Below are 18,088 nucleotides of genomic sequence, written 5' to 3'. Positions count from 1 at the left end.
CCCTGGACCAGGGTGCCCCTAAAACTTCTATCTTAATATATTCCTTGGAACCTATCAAAATATCTAAGATATTTTTAGGGGCAGACCGGTCCTGAAGGATATCTAGGCAAAAAACCATGCAGAAATATGTCATTGTACTGATGAAATCCTGTTTTAGCCAACTTTTAAGATTAATAGTTGAATTGCTAGAGCAATATGATAGATTCAAAATGCAAATTTAAAAAATTTAGAAATATGTACGATAGAAAATAACAAAAAAAAATTGATTTTCAGTAGTGATTTTTTTCCGAAAATCCATCTTCCCTATCGATAAAATCTTTTTTTTTTATTCGTAATAGATCCGTTCAAGGTATCACACCGGTAATTGTTTTCACTATATAGCACTATAAAGGGAAACATTTCTTAAAAATCAGTTAAATATGTATTTCTCATGACAAAATATTTGGAGGAAATGTTATTTGTTGCCTATCTCATCAGCTAACACCATAAAAAGGGCAAGCGATACGGCATTTTCCACGCGTTTTCCGTTTGTATGTAAACAGACTGCACACTCCCCAGGAAGCTGCTGCATGTGCCCCGAAAGAAGTAGTCCCTGTGAAAAAAGATCATCATCTAACAAAATACATGAAATATCCTTCCCAGCGGTACAAAAAGATTCTAAAACTGAGAAAAGGAAAATTAGAAATACATTCACGGAAAAAATAATTGTAAAGTATAACTAGTAGACTAATTGTTCTCGAACAATTAGAGGTCTTTCCACCTCATTGTTTTTTATGTTTGAAATAAGATTGCTTCAATAGAATAAAGTATTTTTCTGCGTTACTTCATAAACAATTGTCAAACGATTAAGTTTGCAATTTTTTATTGCTTGACCTTGACCTTTGTCCTTTATGTCATTTTGATCTGACAAGGTAGACGCTTCAATACCAAATGGTCTGATGACTCTTTGATTATTGATTCAAAAGTTATTTGTGTGTTTTATTGAATGTACGAAACGTTCAGGGGCAATAACTGCTGGAAAGGGACTTTGGACCCTTTCGGTATGAATAGATTGAAGAAATATCTTAGTGTACTGAATACATTAGTAAAAGTTTCAAGTCTCTATCTCTAACGGTTAATGAGAAGTAGCGATAACAAGGTTTTCGTAAATAGGGGCAGTAACTCTATAATTGTAACATGGTAAGAGTCAAAGGGTTATATTTTGAATTTCATATGATGTCCTACTACATCCTTGAAAAAGTTTTTCTCTACCACCCTAAGCAAAAGAGATCTAAAACTCATTAGTTTAGAGATTTCCCAATGACCTTGACCTTTGAACTTTATGTTATTTTGTTCGGCCAAGGGCGACGCTTCCATCCAAAGTGGTCCGAAGTCTCTTTGATAAGTTATAAAAAAGTTAGAAGTTTTTTTTATGGAAATGTAAATACTTTCAAGGGCAATAATTACTAGAAGGGGGCCTCAGATCCTTTTCGTATGAATAGATTGAAGAACCCTCTATGTGTACTGAAGACATTGGTAAAAGTTCCAAGTTTCTATCTCTTATGGTTTCAGAAGAGTGGCGATAACAAGCTTTTGGTACAATAAGGGCAATAACTCTGTTATTATTTAAAATAAGGAGCCAACGAGTTATATTTCAAAATGTCTTAAGATGTCCTATTACATTTCTCTACCACCCTAAACAAAAGAGTTCTAAAAACTCATTAATTAACGGATTTCTAAATGACCTTGAACTTTGACCTTTATGTTTTTTGTTCGGCCAAGATAGACGCTTTCATCCCAAGTGGTCCGAAGTCTCTAAGTCAAATAATAAAAAAGTTGGAAGTGATTTTATGGAAACTTAAATACTTTCAGGGGCAATAACTATTAGAAGGGGGGCTCAGATCCTTTCGGTATGAATAGATTGAAGAACCTTCTATGTGTACTGAAGACATTGGTAAAAATTCCAGGTTTCTATCTCTTATGGTTTCAGAGGAGTCATTTAATAGTTCCTATTTTAAAGAAAATGTCAGCTCGAGGCCTTTATGGGCGTTCCGGCCTTTGATATGTATAATGAAGATTCTAAATTGTAGAAATTGTGACCCTCGGACCAAAACTGCAGCCCCAGGCGGGGTTCAAAGTTTAACATAGAATTACATATGAAATTTTTTTTAAAATTTTCTTCTCAAGAACTACTGCACCAAAAATACCAATATTTACACGGGTTGTATATATAGTGAAGATTCTAAATTGTAAAAATCGTGACCCCTGATCAAAAAGTGGGGCCCCAGGAGGGGTTTAGATTTTAACATATATAGGAAAATGTTTTAAAATCTTCTTCTCAAGAACTATAATGCACCTGTTTGGGATATTACTATGCATACAATCATGTACATCCTTAAATAATGTAGATTCTAATTTGTAAATATCGTAACTCCTTGATAATTGATGGGGCACCAAGAGGGGTTCAAAATTTTAACATTAAAAAAAAACATAATGGAAACGTTTAAAAATTATTTTCTTAAGAACTACAATGTTATAGTTTGTGGAATTTCTATGCAAGCATCCTTGGCTTATGTAGATTTCTAATTGGTAAAATCGTGACCCCAAGACCAATACTGGGGCCTCAAGAGGGGGTCAAAGTTTATTAGAGAAATATAAAGGTAATCTTTTTAAAAAATCTTCTTCTCGAGAACTACAATGCTTCAATTTGTGAGATTACTATCATGCATACAACCTTGGATAATGAAGGCTCGACAGTTTTAAAATAGATACCCCTGGACTAATACTGGGGACCCAAGATGGGTTTAAAGTTAAATGTAGAAGTATATATATGGAAAATGTTTAAAAATCTTCTTCTCGAGAACTACAATGCATCAATTTGTCAGATAACTACGTAAGCATCCTCAAATATTATAAAAGCCGTGACCTCAATTTAATACTGGGGCCCCAAGAGGTGTTCAAAGTTTAGCATAGAAATATAAAGGGAAAATGTTGAAAAATCTTTTTCTAGGGAACTATAATGCTTCAGCATGTGAGATTACTATGCAAGCATCCTTAAGGTTAAATAATGTAGATTCCAAATAATTAAAGCTTTAGCACTGGACTAATACTGTGGCCACCAGAGGGTTCAAAGTAGAAAAATATATTGAAAATGTTTTTAAAAAGTTTTTCTCGAGAACTATAATGCTAATGTTTGGGAGATTACTATGCAAGGATCCTCAAATTGTGTAAACTCTAATGTTACAGTAGTGGAACCAAGAGTTATCTTTCTTGATGTTCTGTACAGTCTGAGAGTTATTCCTCTTGAAGTGGAACTCTTCTACATTCAGTTTTTCAGGTTGTGTACGTGCGGTCCCACCGCAGTGCTACACATTTTCATTCCTATGTTACTATTTACATTGTATGTTGTTCAAGCCAACCGTAAACCTCAGACCAATACTGGGTCCCCAGGAAGGGGTTCAATGTTTATAATAGAAAAAGCATAATTATGCTTCGGAATGTAATAGTATAATAACAAGAGGCCCATGGGTCACATCGCTCACCTAAACAGCAGTTCCTTGTAACATTAATATTTCATCAAAATTGCATGTAATTAGCTGGAGGTTGCTGAATATCAGCCTGAAAGCCATTATAGTACTAGTACGCGACGATTCATGTAATTCGATGTATAACAGCAATAGGAGATTGCGGGAGAGAGGTGTGTAATAAATTTTATTTCACCACCCCCCCCCCCTAGATTTATTATTCACGGGTAGGGACATTTTTGGCTAATATTGCACAGGCCGGAAAAGGGTATATTTTCTACAAGACTAATATACGATATTTTTCAAAATATTGTCCATACAATTACAATAATCATTACCAATAACTTCATTTACCAAAGTGATTTTTTTTTAAACGGAACATTAAAAAATAATAATAAAGAAACTAACAGTTACAAAGATACATGTATAACTTAAATTTGGCCTAAAAATAGTTTAAGTCATCAGAAAACACGTAGAAGTCAAATAGGCGAAAAATAAGCTTTTTTCTGGAGTTGTGTAAAATATGATTATTTAAAATTTAATTTAGAAAATATAAACATCAGCCTCTAGCAGTTTGAACTTGTGATCTTTGGTTCACAACCTGCGGCTATACATGTACTTTTTGCCACTTAGCTACGATGACGCTGGAACAAATCGACCAAAAAATTATTAAACAATTCAACAAAATATTTAAGCTGGCTCACTGGAGCTTGAAATTGTTTTTCAAATCAGCAGAGAATTACTTGATGATGGTAGCAATGTGCATAAGGAGAATATTATTTTTTTTTTAGTTTTCAGTTTATTTTTCACTCAACACCATATAATGGTACAAGAGGTACATAAGAAGACCAAACATATTTATACATACAATATAGTTGTAAAATAGGCAAAATATATACAATTTTTGTTGAATAATTATGATTTTCAAAAATTTACTTCAGTAATTATGTAAACAAAAACCCCAAGCAGATTAGAACACGCGATTTGCAATTTACAAGTCTTTAACCGAGCTACATTTATCAAGATAGTCAACCAAATCGATTGATAAAAAATTAAGAATTTTAAAACGTTTAAATCGCCATCTTGTGACGTGTAAAAATAAAAGCCTTGATATAATGAGCTACCTTGAAATTGAATAGTGAAGAAATGAGAATGTATGCCATTATACAAACCAGCGTTGCGTCAAATTAGCATCAGATTTACGGGGGAAAACACAAGAGAATAATGTATAGGTGTGAATACTTTGTTAAAATGCTGAATACTCTTTTACAGGGACATAATTTTGTCCTGTAATATTAATTTTGAATAACATAATTACTTTTTTGTCGAGTAAGGCATGAAAAACAGACACTCGTTGTCATCATATTAATAAATATTAGACTGATATTTATTCAATTGAACATGAAGATTATGCAATCGATTGCCATCTAAAATAAAATAATTCAATGAATATGTAAACAGGTTGATTTTAAAGAAAAAGCTTACTCATATACCATTCATAACTTTATTGTACACGTATTTAGTATCTGCTTTCACAAATAAACGGATGTTTCTCTGAGCAGGTCACATCTCCCCATTGGTAGCCTGCATCAGGGAACTGCATCAGAACACAATCTTGGTTGCTACCAACATTGTTTGGTTGCCCGGGATTCCAGTTGGAATAGGATATTGAAGTGGGAGAGCCTCCGTTTGTTCATACAAAATGATTTTCCGAATTTTCGTCATTTCCGGATATGTAAAATCCGTTCAGACCAGTCGTCATTAATCCTGCAATGAAATTTCACGGATATATTTTTTCGAGCTCCGTTTAGTCTTATCAATCAGGCGTTAGGACGTTTCCGTAATCAAATTTCCGGTAAGCATTCTGCTTGGCAGATAAACGGAGACAACCGAGTGTGTGGTGAATCGAGACTAAGCTCTTACACAAACTGTACATGTGCGTGGTAATTTTAATAAGAATGTTGAAAAGAAAAGAAAAAAAAATTAAATGACTATTTGCCAAGACGACAAAAACTGATAAACACATATAGATGTGCAATGTACAAAGAATATTTTTATTCCTGTAATCATTATATATTGTAAATCTTTTTTTTTTTCTACACATGCAAGTATGTGTGGTAGCACTAATATATCTTAATATCATAAACGACATGTCATTATATTGTTCTTTGTAAGGAATAAATAAATGGGGAAAGGGGGGGGGGGGGGGTAAGAGACATTATTCAAATAAAATCAAAGTATTGTAAGTACTTATAGACATCATTTCGGAGGAAATTAAACTAATGACAATATATGATTTTTTTATTTAAGGAAAAACAGCGCGCTTACCGCTTATCATGTAAGTATATTCGCGAAGCGGTTTAGTATTATGGCAATTTAAGGTCGCGAGGATATTTTTCAGGTTGGCATCAGAGTTAGGTAGATAATATTAAAATAATTAGTGTTGTTCTCTTATTTTAACCTTATAAGCTTGTTATATTACTACTTAAAGGTGTTTATTCTTTACAAAAAAGGGAGGAGGAAATTATTATGCATCACAAAACAAAATAAGAAACTGCACATGTTATTAAATGCATACAACTCGAATTACTCTTTGAAAAAATACAATGCAAACTATGTATGTACACATTTCTGTTCTTGTGTATATTTGATTTAAGTCGCTATAATTTCATGTGTATAGTGATTTGCAAACCCACACCTGTTCAAGACAAAAATATCCTCTAAATTGCAAACTACTTCATCTAACCGTACAACACCCCCCCCCCCCTTTTTTGTATCTTACAGAAGGGGTTTCTTGATTAATGAGTGTCGTCGATTCAAATATTCTCTTATTATGATCGTTATGAGAGAAAGGGAGAGAGAGAGAGACCAAAAAGCGATTTTTCAAAAGTTATTCTATCACATATCGCAATTTGATCACATGATAGATTAATGATTTTTGCCGCTGATTATTTTTTATCGTTTGCTCATTAGTATAAATACCAAGAATTATCGTCTGATCTTCACTCCTAAATTCCTGTTTTTTAAGAGAGCAATTATTGGTACGTTAGTCTTTACAATTTATTTTTCTTTTTTTAAATTCTATTTTATTATTTAACTTCGGGATTATTATTTTTCATTTATTTATATGATCGGATTATCAACTATTCGGCGATTTAACTGCGAGTTGTAATTTCCGTAATTTTTTTAAGTTAGTCAATGTTACGGAAATTCTTAGATTTTTAATTATATTAAATTTCTATGTTTTTTTTTTTATTGAGAATTATTTTTGAACAATATAACTTTATATCAATTTAATTATTTTTGGCGATTTTTTGGAAATTATTTTTCTTCAGTAATAATTTTCTTTTGGATTTATCGATAAATAAGTTATAATAGGAAAAAACCAAAATTGTATATAAAAAAAGTAAATAAACTGTGATGTGCATCTATGGTTCATTTATTTGATAATTCAAATTCCAATAAATTTTCTTATTCAATAATATAGTGAATGGTTAACTATAATAGTGAGCAAGTGAGTAATTTAACTCAGTTCACCAAATGGTACAGTAAATCTTGTTTTGCATTCAATCAAATGTAACATTACGGGATTATTTAGTAAAAGTTATTCCCCTTTGCACACCCCTATATTTTGGGAGGTTTTAAAAAGATGGTTCTGATGATACATTAATGACTTTTAATTTATTAATTATATGTGTCATTAAGATATGAATGAGTGGAAGTGCAATTATAATTATAGTATTTCATATGTTGTGTCACTGAATGAATTATATATTATTATCTTGAATAAATCTTGATTACTTATTTGATGGAAATCAGGAGTTCTGCACAGATCCGACTGGTATGGTAATGTTTATAAGTTTTGCGTTATTTTAAATTTCATACAATGCTGCTGCGCTACATTAAAGCTTAATAGGTTGGCGATTAATTACAGCTACCCGTGAGCTTTACAATTAGAAATTAAAATCATGCATTTATTCACACCAAAACAGATGAAACATCGAATCAAGAGCATACATCCTTCTTTGAGCAACAAAAACATTGATACTTTAACGACTAAAGGTTTGTTGTAGCTGGTGTTTTTGTTATTAGATTTATTGAATCGGGATATTCCCTCGCGATCGGCGAGCACGTGATTTCTACTTTCGTTTCATTTTCTGTAAAAAGCAATGGCGAAAGCAAATGTCGACACCCAAATACAACTTGACAATTTAACAGTGTGTCCCGTTTGTTTCCAGAAATTCAACACTCCAAGGATTTTGCCATGTTCTCATACATTTTGCCATGCTTGTCTTGACAGCCATATCAAATCTTCCTGTGAAAAAACAACGCCTTTGGGATTCACATGTCCTCTTTGTAGGGACTTTATTCCTGCACCAGGAGTAATAGGACAGTATGCCTGCGACAAATGGACTGAACTGGTCCCAACAAACAAATTTATTGTGTCTTTGTTAGGAAAATGTAATGATTTGGTGACATCTGCTGTTTTGTGTGATGTATGTAAAACCAATGGAAACGAAGAAATTGCAGTCAATTGGTGTAAAGATTGCGAAAGTACATATTGCGAAACTTGTTCAAACATGCACAAGAAATTAAATACTGTTCTAAAACATGAAATTGTTTCTCTCAATGATGCCACAAATGCAGTTGAGGGAACAGAAAGTACGCCAAAGTTTTGCACAATTCATCCAGAATGCAAGATTGACCTTTTTTGTAGAGATCACCAAATGTCCTCTTGTGCATTGTGTGTTCCGCTGATGCATCAAGCATGCAAACACATTGGTTCCATAAGGGAAGAGGCTGCTAAATTTGATTTAGCAAAGATAAAGGCAAATGGGCTTCTGAAAGAAGTGAAACGAGTTTGTTACGATATGGAAAAAGAAATCGAAATTGAAAAACTCAACATTGAAGAAATTGATGAAAGTGTCGATTTGTTTTCAGGAATGATAAGAAATGCCCATGAACAATGTGTTAATCATTTAAATGAAGTTAAAGAAAGACAGCTTAATAATCTGGCAAAATTGTCAAAGGATAGCAAACTAAAACTTGAATCCTCAATACAAAATTATGAAAATCGAAAAGTGTACTTGAGAAAATATCAAAAAACGTTAGAAGGGGCAATGGAACGTGAGAACAATATGCAAACTCTGCTTTGGTATTCTCTGATAAAAGAAAATGTTGGAGAAATACAGAAAATGGAGTTTGAAAAGTTAAAAATTGACTTGACATGTATTCCCTGCGAAACAAAAGTCTGTGAAATAAATAACTTTGAGGAATTCGTAGATTTGAATTTGCATGAAAAGATTACAAGAGTTCCAGAAGTAATTGATTTCCATCAAAATCAATTGCATGATATAAAGACAATGGTTATCCCGTGTTCTGATGTAAGAGGAGGTGCGTTTTTACCAAATGGTCATTTGGTTCTTACAGATTTTGGGTTAAATCGTTGTGCTCTGTTCGGCGAGGATGGGCAATTACAAAAAGAATTATCATTTTCCAGTTCGTTATGGGGCATGCATTATGATCAAAGGGTGGAAGTCCTATATCTTTCAATACCAGAGAAAAACGAAATCAAAATGATTAACTTAAATAATTTTGCTGAAATTAAAACATTCCATACAAAGTTTCCAGCCACAGGAATTACAAGCGTGAATGGGAAATTTTTCACAATTGGTGCCAAACTGCTGAGTGTATTAAACTCCGATTTCGAGCTTATCGAGGAAGAAGCAGTTGACAATCAGTCTGATGATATTATATGCGATCAGTCTGGCAATATCATACATTCATGTTATAAGACAAGCTCTGTGACAAAACGAAATAAAGAAAACAAAATCATGTTTGTTTACAAGCACAAAGCTCTTAAGGGGCCATTTGGTCTTGCCGTTGATCCAGTTGGTAACATTTATGTTTGTGGATATGCCAGCAATAATGTTCATATTATATCACAGACTGGTGAAACACTAAGAATTCTATATGAATTTAAAAGTCCTCGGTTTATAGCATTCCAAGAAAATGACTTCAATTTCTTTGTCGTAGAAGGCACGCGTGTTAGAATATGCGCACTAAAGTGAGAAGTGAAAAACTATTCGATGGTTAAAAAGTGAGAAAACCATTGAATGGTTTAAGGTTTTTTTTACACATCTATTACTATTGTAATTTAGTATACATGTCACACGTTTACACCCAGTGATTAATCAATTGGTTTTCTGTTTATATAATAATCTTCGTTTTATTATTTTTTGTACATATATAATTTTTATTAAAGTAGAAGTCGCTTTAGCTCGTTCTTTTTTTTGTTTAGTAAAAATATAGTAACGGTCGTACATTGTGTGAGAAGCTTGCTCTTGACCAGTTTTGGGTATTTTAATAGCATTAGATAACTATTTAATCACCCTTCTGATCATTTTTTTTAAAAATCGCTTATTATGTATACTATAAACAACTTTATTGTATCTAGTATCTGCTTTCACAAATGAACGGATGTTTCTCAGTGCAGGCCACATCTCCCCACTGGTATCCTGCATCAGGGTACTGCATCAGAATACAATCTTGGTTGCTACCAACATTGTTTGGTTGCCCGGGATACCAGTTGGAATAGGATATGGAAGTGGGAGAGCCTCCGTTTGTCCATACAAAGTGATTTTCCGAATTTTCGTCATTTCCGGAAATGTAAAATCCGTTCTGGCCAGTCGTCATTAATCCTGCATTGAAATTTAATGGATATATTTTTTCAAGCTCCTTTTAGTCTCTATCAATCAGGCGCTAGGACGTTTTCCGTAATTAAATTTCCAAGCAATTAACTTTGAGGAAATATTTACGAAAACAGCCGAGTGGATGGTGTAACGAGACTAAGCTTTAAAGTAGATCCAGTGTTCTGTGACGTCACACTTTTTTGTAAAACTTTGAATTCTTTAAAAATTGTGCAAGATAGTTTTATTTATTTTATGTGAATATAATCACACGGGTGTAATTAGAATTATTGGTAGGTTAAAGATATTTTTGCACTTAATTTTATACTAAATTTCCAAATTTTTATATATTTTATCTATGCAAAGGGGAAATAACTCTTTTTCTGACTTTTCTCTCAGTTGTATGTCTAAATGCTATAGTTTTTCTTATTCCAACGATTAATTTTAAAATATTTTTGTAATTTTAGTTTTCTGATAAAGTTGACATTAAAATTAAACAAGAAAAACAAATTTCTGCCTACAAGATTTTACTTTGAACAGAAAAAAAATACATTTTTCTAATGCTAAAATATGCTCTAGTTTATGTTTATCTGGCATCTCAAAAAGTGTGATGACATGTATATTTTTTCTAACAATTGATGACATTTAAGTCTATTAAGTCGAAATCAGTTCGGTTTTTCAACTTTCCTCAGAGAATTTTACGAGTATGGAGCTACCTTAACAGAAAATTGTGCGTGGAAATTATCATAGAAATGTTGAAAATAAAAAAAAGGAAAATTACCTATGTCGGACATGATGAGATTAACCAAATAATCTTGTTCCTGCTGATCTGATATCGAGGCGAGATGACCGTTATACGACTGCTTCTTACATTCGTTAATGGCGTCATACCAAGACATCGGTGAGGAGTGAAACGTGTAGCACGATGTCGTGTTGTCCATGTTTACATTCTTGTACGAATTCAATGGACAAACTGGTATGTCTATGAACATAAAGAAACTATATTAAGTTTTGCTTGATACATGTAGATCTAAGTAATTATTTGACATTATACACATAGACATCCTATTTTTACATATAGACATCCTACCTTTATAGGTTGTATTACATATACATGTAAAGACATCCTATCTTTACACATAACATCTTACATTTACAAGTTGTGTTGTATACTTAGTTATCCTACCTTTTCAGAATGCATTTACACATTATAGACATACTATCTTTACAGGTTGTATTATACACATAGTCTCCAGCTCCCTATCTTTACACATAGATATCTTATATTTACAAGTTGTGTTATAATAGACATAAACATCCTACCTTTACAAGTTATGTTATAATATAGACATCCTACCTTTACAAGTTGTGTTATAATAGACAGAGACATCCTACCTTTACAAGTTGTGTTATAATAGACATAGACATCCTACCTTTACAAGTTGTGTTATAATAGACATACTACCTTTACAAGTTGTGTTATACCCGGTACATGTAATAGATGTAGATATCCTACCTTTACAACTTGTGTTATAATAGACATAGAATCCTACCTTTACAACTTGTGTTATATCAAATAGACATAGATATCCTACCTTTACAAGTTGTATTATACTCGTAGACATCCTACCTTTACAAGTTGTGTTATACACATAGACATCCTACCTTTACAAGTTGTGTTACAATAGACAGAGACATCCTACCTTTACAAGTTGTGTTATAATAGACATAGACATCCTACCTTTACAAGTTGTATTATGATAGACATAATACCTTTACAAGTTGTGTTATACATGTAATAGATATAGACATACTACCTTTACAACTTGTGTTATAATAGACATAGACATCCTACCTTTACAACTTGTGTTATATCAAATAGACATAGACATCCTACCTTTACAACTTGTGTTATATCAAATAGACATAGACATCCTACCTTTACAAGTTGTGTTATACACAGACATCCTACCTTTACAGGTTGTGTTATACACATATACATCATCGATGGCGACGTTGCCGTATCTATGCTTGTACGTCTTCGTGCTGCTACTACCAGAGTGGTACGTATACGAGTAGTGAGCGTCAGTGCTACCCTCAAACACTACCTACAACACAACACGTGACAACAGAAAAAACATTTAAAAACCCTACATTTAGGGTACACTGACAGTGACTCTCTCTTAGATAAGAGGAACAATTTATAAATTTACAAATAGGTGAAAAAGAGTTACGTCAAATTCTGTCCCTCGGAGTATACCAGTTTATTCTTTGATTCTATTAGAAAAGCAAACTATTAATTCTTTTTGTTTGTGCAGAGTGATGAATCCTAATTACTTATAATTAACAGCTTTATCTGTTTAATTATAGCTTATTAAAAATCCGTCGTCCTACGTTCTTGGTAGAAACTAATCAATGGGTACTTGGACGATACCTGGAATTTATGAGCCGTGTATTCGGAATTTATTTCAACCTCTCCAAACTTCCATTCCACGCTGTTCACCGACTGAATCAGTTTGATTGGGTATCCTAGACCATTGTTAATCTACATGGGCAGGTAAATCATAATTTTAAACATTCTGTCGACCAACAAAAATGAAATATTTATCTTTTTTTATGTAAAGATTGAGATGAGAGTTAACACGAAGAAAATTAACACGAAGAAAACAGAGAAAAAGTTGAGTATAGTGGTAAAGTGACCTTTGCGTAAACTTTCAGTGGTTGTACGTCAACACCGTGCGTATTATACCAGAAACGTATGCAGTAGTTTGGTGCAGGTTCAAAGGTCGGGGACACGAGACGCATCGTGTGTGAACTGCTGCTAGAAGTATGCTGGGCGATGTAGTCAGCATTGATGGTCATGTAGTGGCCTTCAAACAAGTCACAAATCACACCCACTATTATTCAAAGGCTAAATGAAACGGTTGTTTTAAATCAAAGTTATTAGAGCCACTTTAACAAAACTGTAGACTTTTAGTATGATATAGCTATCTAACACCAAAACATGTTGAAAAATAGGCAACGATCTAAATTCGAACAAATCTTGAGCAATGTCTGTCCGACACTGAAATATATCAAAGTCGCTTAAAACGTCTCGCTTGACTGTAAAACATAGCTACTATTTAAATTCAAGGTCCTGTTACACTGGACATCACTACTTATACGAAAACCTTTCTTTGCAGTATACCTGATGATGTTTCGTACGTATGGTCCATGTTGGGTCCAGTTTGACTTGATGGTCGTCCACTCTGACGTAACCAAATATAACCGGAACTCGAAGTGTAGCCAGAGCCAGTTTCCGCTTGAAAATGGCACATGGACCCTTCGTAGTTCTCGAATCCGCAATAAAAAGTCGAAAACGCAGAGTAAACTTTAAAAGAGTAAAAATTTTGTTAGAAAAAAACAGTCATGAAATTTACTGATGTACATCACGTGTATCAAAACTTTATTTTTGCATTTTTCAATCAATCCGTGTATAATGCGTGTCATATTTTATAATTAATGCGTGTAATTTCATTAACGAAACAATTAAATATGGATATATGAGTTTACCTGCAGGTGCTGTTGTAGGGAGACCAGCATTGCCCTGACACACCGAGAGTTGTCTGGAGGCATTGATCAACTGTTGTCGAAGATTATCCAGCTCACCCTTTGCCGTCATCAAAACGTTTGCCAATTCGTCTTTGGTCTGGTTCAATATTTTCTCCTTGCTGTTTAGAGTTACCAGCAATTGTGCAGCATGCTGCTGCTCAGCATGAAGTAAATCCTGTGTGTTGGTTAAATCGGACCTTGTTATGTTCATTTCTCCGTACAGTTTATCTACGGCATTTTGGAGACCAGCCACTGTCGTCTGCAGTGACGTCACGTCACTTCCAACCTTGTGAATGTCGTCACATGAACACCCACCAGAGCTTGAATGTGTCGAGGCTGTTGAATGGTCAGAACTACCTATTGCGTCACATAACTGTGACTGTCCAAGCTTGACGTTGTAAATACATTGTCCATTTGAAAAACTGCATCCTGGTTGAAATTGGGATTTTACAAAACCAATGCAAAACAAAATATTCCCAACAATTGGTAGTAGCCACATTCCGATTGCTTATCGCCAGCAGTCTCTCTATATACTATCTATGTACGACAGGAACTTCTCTTATCTATGCGGTATATGTGTTATGTGCTATATTTCTTCGGGAAAAGGTCCCAAATACTCCCAATTCTTTATAGAATGAATAAGTCACACCATGATTGTTTTCATAGAACGCTTTTATTCATAATTCATCTCCATAAAATACTCTATTAATTTTGTACTCTTAACCTTTTTAAAAAATTCTACCTCGTGTTTATATTTACCACTCCAATAAATGTTAAAACAATATTTATTATATATTTTACAGAAACTCTATAATATACATCGTTAAAGTATATACGTCATATCTTCTTGTGTATTTCGTAGACATTTTAAATTACATGTATTCCTCAAATTACATGTACAAATGCATTATATTAGATATACAAAATAGTCATCAATAACAAATTATATCAATGGAGGTACAATTCCAAATTTCCACTTCAAAATATACGCACGAGTTAACCAGCCGTATACGGACATGAATCATAATCCCTGCACTTCGATTTAAAAAAAATGTGAACCATCCATAAACAAGAAAACAGTCATCTGTTGATGAAAATCCACTTCATTCACCTTTAATTAACCACGTTTTATGGTTTTCAACAAACATAAAGCAATTTATTTTTTCCTGAGTATAGCCCGAGCGAAACATTCAAATCAATGTTTCATATAATTATGGTCGTTCGCTCTCCAGTGCACCAATCTCAGTTATTCGTTCTCCTACCACGTCAATTAACCAACAACCGGAGGTTAATTCACTACCTTGCGGCTTCTTGTGTTTCAACAGCTTCATCATTCAACTCTGTTCTCGCAAGTTCTTCCGGAATCTTCACTGAAACTGATACATTTCGCTGAATTAATACATTTAAACGGAATCGTCTTTGCGGCTGTAGTTGTTTCGTAACTGCTCAAACCGTTTCGATTGATAGTTCTGCACTCCCCATATTACAGTGTTTGTGATGTTTCTGGGAAGTACTCGCCGAGTTCGTATGTTCCCTGATTTGTAGTCCAACGCACACCGATACACGCACACAGCAACAAGTATGGCACCCAGAATAGAGCAGCCGACCACTAGGAATACCAAAATATCCGGGTACTTCTCGAATATGTCCCTGGTGTCAGGGACACTGATAGTTGTGGTGTTCATTTAAATGATGCTTTTATTTCTTTAGACATAGTGTCTGCAAGTATAAAGGAAATAAGTAAACACTTTTGTGACAGCAATAAAAAACTTAATTTAATGGTTTGTCGACGCATTTACTCTGTGATTTAAGGGTTTAAACAAAATTATTTTCTTCTAGTTTGATTATAGAACAGTTTTCATTTTTTAAAACCCTTTCTTTAAAGTTAAAATCTCAATGGTATGCATCTTCAAAAGCATTGTTTAAGCTGGGGAGAGCGAAACAGTGGGTAACCACAGAACAGAACATGTGTCTCCTCGATCTAATGTTTTTTTACAGGGGGGGGGGGGGGGTAATAAGTCAAACTAATGGTCAACGGCTAGAGTTCTCCACTAAATTATCTACAGAGTTCGAACACCTGCCATGTCACTTTATATTCCACCTAGAAAGTTCCAGAAATTTTAATTCGGACAAAAATATTGAAGCAGCGCTAGCTCCTAGAGTACCGCCCTGGGGTGTCTGTGTCGTGTTAACCTTGTCTGTTGGTTTTTTAAACAGACTCCTGAAACGTCATATTCTTATACACTTTACTGCAGACTGACATTTAAACACATACAGTACATTAAAACTTGCATTAGGATGGCAACTACGGTGGCATATCTTTGCCTCTTGGTTGCAATTTATTTTCTATCAAATATGTCGACATGAAAGATAGATATGTTCACATGCAAGATAGTTATGTCAACATGCAACATAACTACGCTGACATGCCCGAAAAATGCTATCAAATGAGAATTATAAAAAAAATCCCCCAAAATCTCAAATATTGCCCACATGTTACATCCAAGATGCTATATGCTACTTATTTATATCGAAATACAACTTATTTATGTTAACACGCAAGATAAATATGCTGACATGCAACTTATTTATGTCGACATGCAACTTAGTTATGTTCACATGCTACTTATTTACGTTGACATGCAACTTAGTAATGTTCACATGCGACATAAATATGTTGACATGCAAGTTATAAATTGCATGTCAACATAACTAAGTTGCATGTTAACATATAAGTTGCATGTCGACATAAATAAGTTGCATGTCGACATAGAGAAGTTGTATGTCAACATAAATAAGTTGCATGTCAACGTCAATAAGTTGCTTGTCGACATAAATAAGTAGCATCCAGTATCTTGGATGTCACAAGTTGGTGATATTTGATATTTTTTGATATTTTTTATAATTCTCTTTTGACTGCAATTTTCTTGCATGTTAACATAGTTATGTTGCATGTTGACATAACTATCTTGCATGTCAACATATTTATCTTGCATGTCAACATATTTGATAGAAAAATAACTTGCATACAAGGGGCAGAGATATGCCACCACAGGCAACAGATGCCCTACCCAAAAAGTTTTCAACTAACATAATAAACTGTGTGGCGCGGAAACAAGCATGCATTTAAAGATAAATACGTGTATATAGAAAAACTCTGTAGAAATTTAAAAAAAAATAGAGTCCATTGATAAGATAGTTATATATGTTAATTATACAAGTACATATCTGTTTAATCATTTATATCGGCTTTTGAACAGCGGTGTGCCTTAAAGTGTTGAGGATGAAAAAGAAAATTTCGATAAATCTAATATACTAACATAATGTATTCTTTTTATTTGACAAAGTTACATTTGTTCATAATTGTGTAGATGATTGAAAATCGAGTAATATTTAATTTAAATTTATTGATCTTATTACAGAACTGATGGTGTATTGCATTGCCAGTTACGCACATATATATGTATCATTAAATGAATAAATCATGCATACGTTTCTAACAAACGTAAAATGAAAAGTAGAAAAACCTACAAGTAAAATCACGCACCTCTGCTAGTACATAGTCGTACAGTTAATAGGTGAAAATCTTACAATCCTATAACTAACGCCAAATGAAAAGCTACAGCAAAATACATTTGCTAATACATTCCATCTTGTCATAAGTGAAAATCCTACATTCCAAACTAAAGCAAAATGAAAAGCTACAGTAATTAACATACCTCTGTTCGTACATTCCACCTAATCATAACTTCAGGTAGTTGGTGAAACTTCCACAAACCCAGGTAAACAGGATGTAGCTAATTGGATCAGCGGTCCGGGACCATGGCTATGGATCGCTGCGGAGAGGCTTAATTATGGATGAATTGTTCTTTGTCACCCAGACTTTTTATTGATTTAAAAACCCAGGTCGATTGAACTGTCCCTTGTTTTGTCAGGGCAATGCAATATTACATTATTTTGTAAAAACTTACCATGGGGATTATCAATATTATTGTAATGCAACGAAAAAAGGGGGGGGGGGGGGGGGGGAGAGGGAAAAGAAAACAATACGCAATATTAGATATAGTTAAGTGCAAAACTTTTGTGAATTTAAAAGACCGCCAAAATACTACTATACGGATTGGATGGAAGTGACGCAATCAATATGATAGAAACTATTGATTAACTACTGCGAGAAAATGATCAATTTTTTGTCGAGTGGAAGTGAATAATTGATAGGCAAAACGAGGCTCCATTATCGAAAAACCTCTGACAAGGTTTTAAAGTGATAAGGAAAAGGATTCACTTCGCCATCGAGGAACAATA

The 18,088-nt window shown here is 33.7% G+C and overlaps 2 protein-coding genes across 2 annotated transcripts; one reads left to right on the top strand and one right to left on the bottom strand.

Moving 5' to 3' along the window:
- Positions 1–7,672: 7,672 nt before the first annotated feature.
- Positions 7,673–9,782, top strand: LOC128156913 (tripartite motif-containing protein 45-like). Its single transcript, XM_052819245.1, has one exon. The coding sequence runs from the start codon at positions 7,673–7,675 to the stop codon at positions 9,572–9,574; it is 1,902 nt and encodes a 633-aa protein (XP_052675205.1). The 3' UTR covers positions 9,575–9,782.
- Positions 9,783–9,923: 141 nt separating this feature from the next.
- LOC128156914 (MAM and LDL-receptor class A domain-containing protein 2-like) lies at positions 9,924–14,328 on the bottom strand. Its single transcript, XM_052819246.1, has 7 exons — positions 13,745–14,328; positions 13,380–13,562; positions 12,893–13,062; positions 12,627–12,737; positions 12,165–12,300; positions 10,974–11,174; positions 9,924–10,204 (listed from the first exon to the last, which is right to left on the bottom strand). Exons 1-7 carry the CDS (start codon positions 14,280–14,282, stop codon positions 9,957–9,959), a joined length of 1,587 nt encoding a protein of 528 aa, XP_052675206.1. The 5' UTR covers positions 14,283–14,328; the 3' UTR covers positions 9,924–9,956.
- Between the last annotated feature and the right edge of the window lie 3,760 nt (positions 14,329–18,088).

The sequence above is a fragment of the Crassostrea angulata genome, chromosome 7 (assembly GCF_025612915.1).
Source record: "Crassostrea angulata isolate pt1a10 chromosome 7, ASM2561291v2, whole genome shotgun sequence".
NCBI lineage: Eukaryota > Metazoa > Mollusca > Bivalvia > Ostreida > Ostreidae > Magallana > Magallana angulata.
This window is presented reverse-complemented; position numbering and strand designations above follow the sequence as displayed.

Excerpts from the sequence above, each read along its gene's own strand:
- LOC128156913 (XM_052819245.1), top strand. The coding sequence starts at position 7,673 with ATGGCGAAAGCAAATGTCGACACCCAAATACAACTTGACAATTTAACA.
- LOC128156914 (XM_052819246.1), bottom strand. The coding sequence starts at position 14,282 with ATGTGGCTACTACCAATTGTTGGGAATATTTTGTTTTGCATTGGTTTT. Across the intron at positions 12,301-12,626 it reads ACACGGCTCATAAATTCCAG|GTAGTGTTTGAGGGTAGCAC; the intron begins GTATCGTCCAAG and ends GTTGTGTTGTAG. Across the intron at positions 10,205-10,973 it reads TCTCATCATGTCCGACATAG|GATTAATGACGACTGGCCAG; the intron begins GTAATTTTCCTT and ends ATTTCAATGCAG.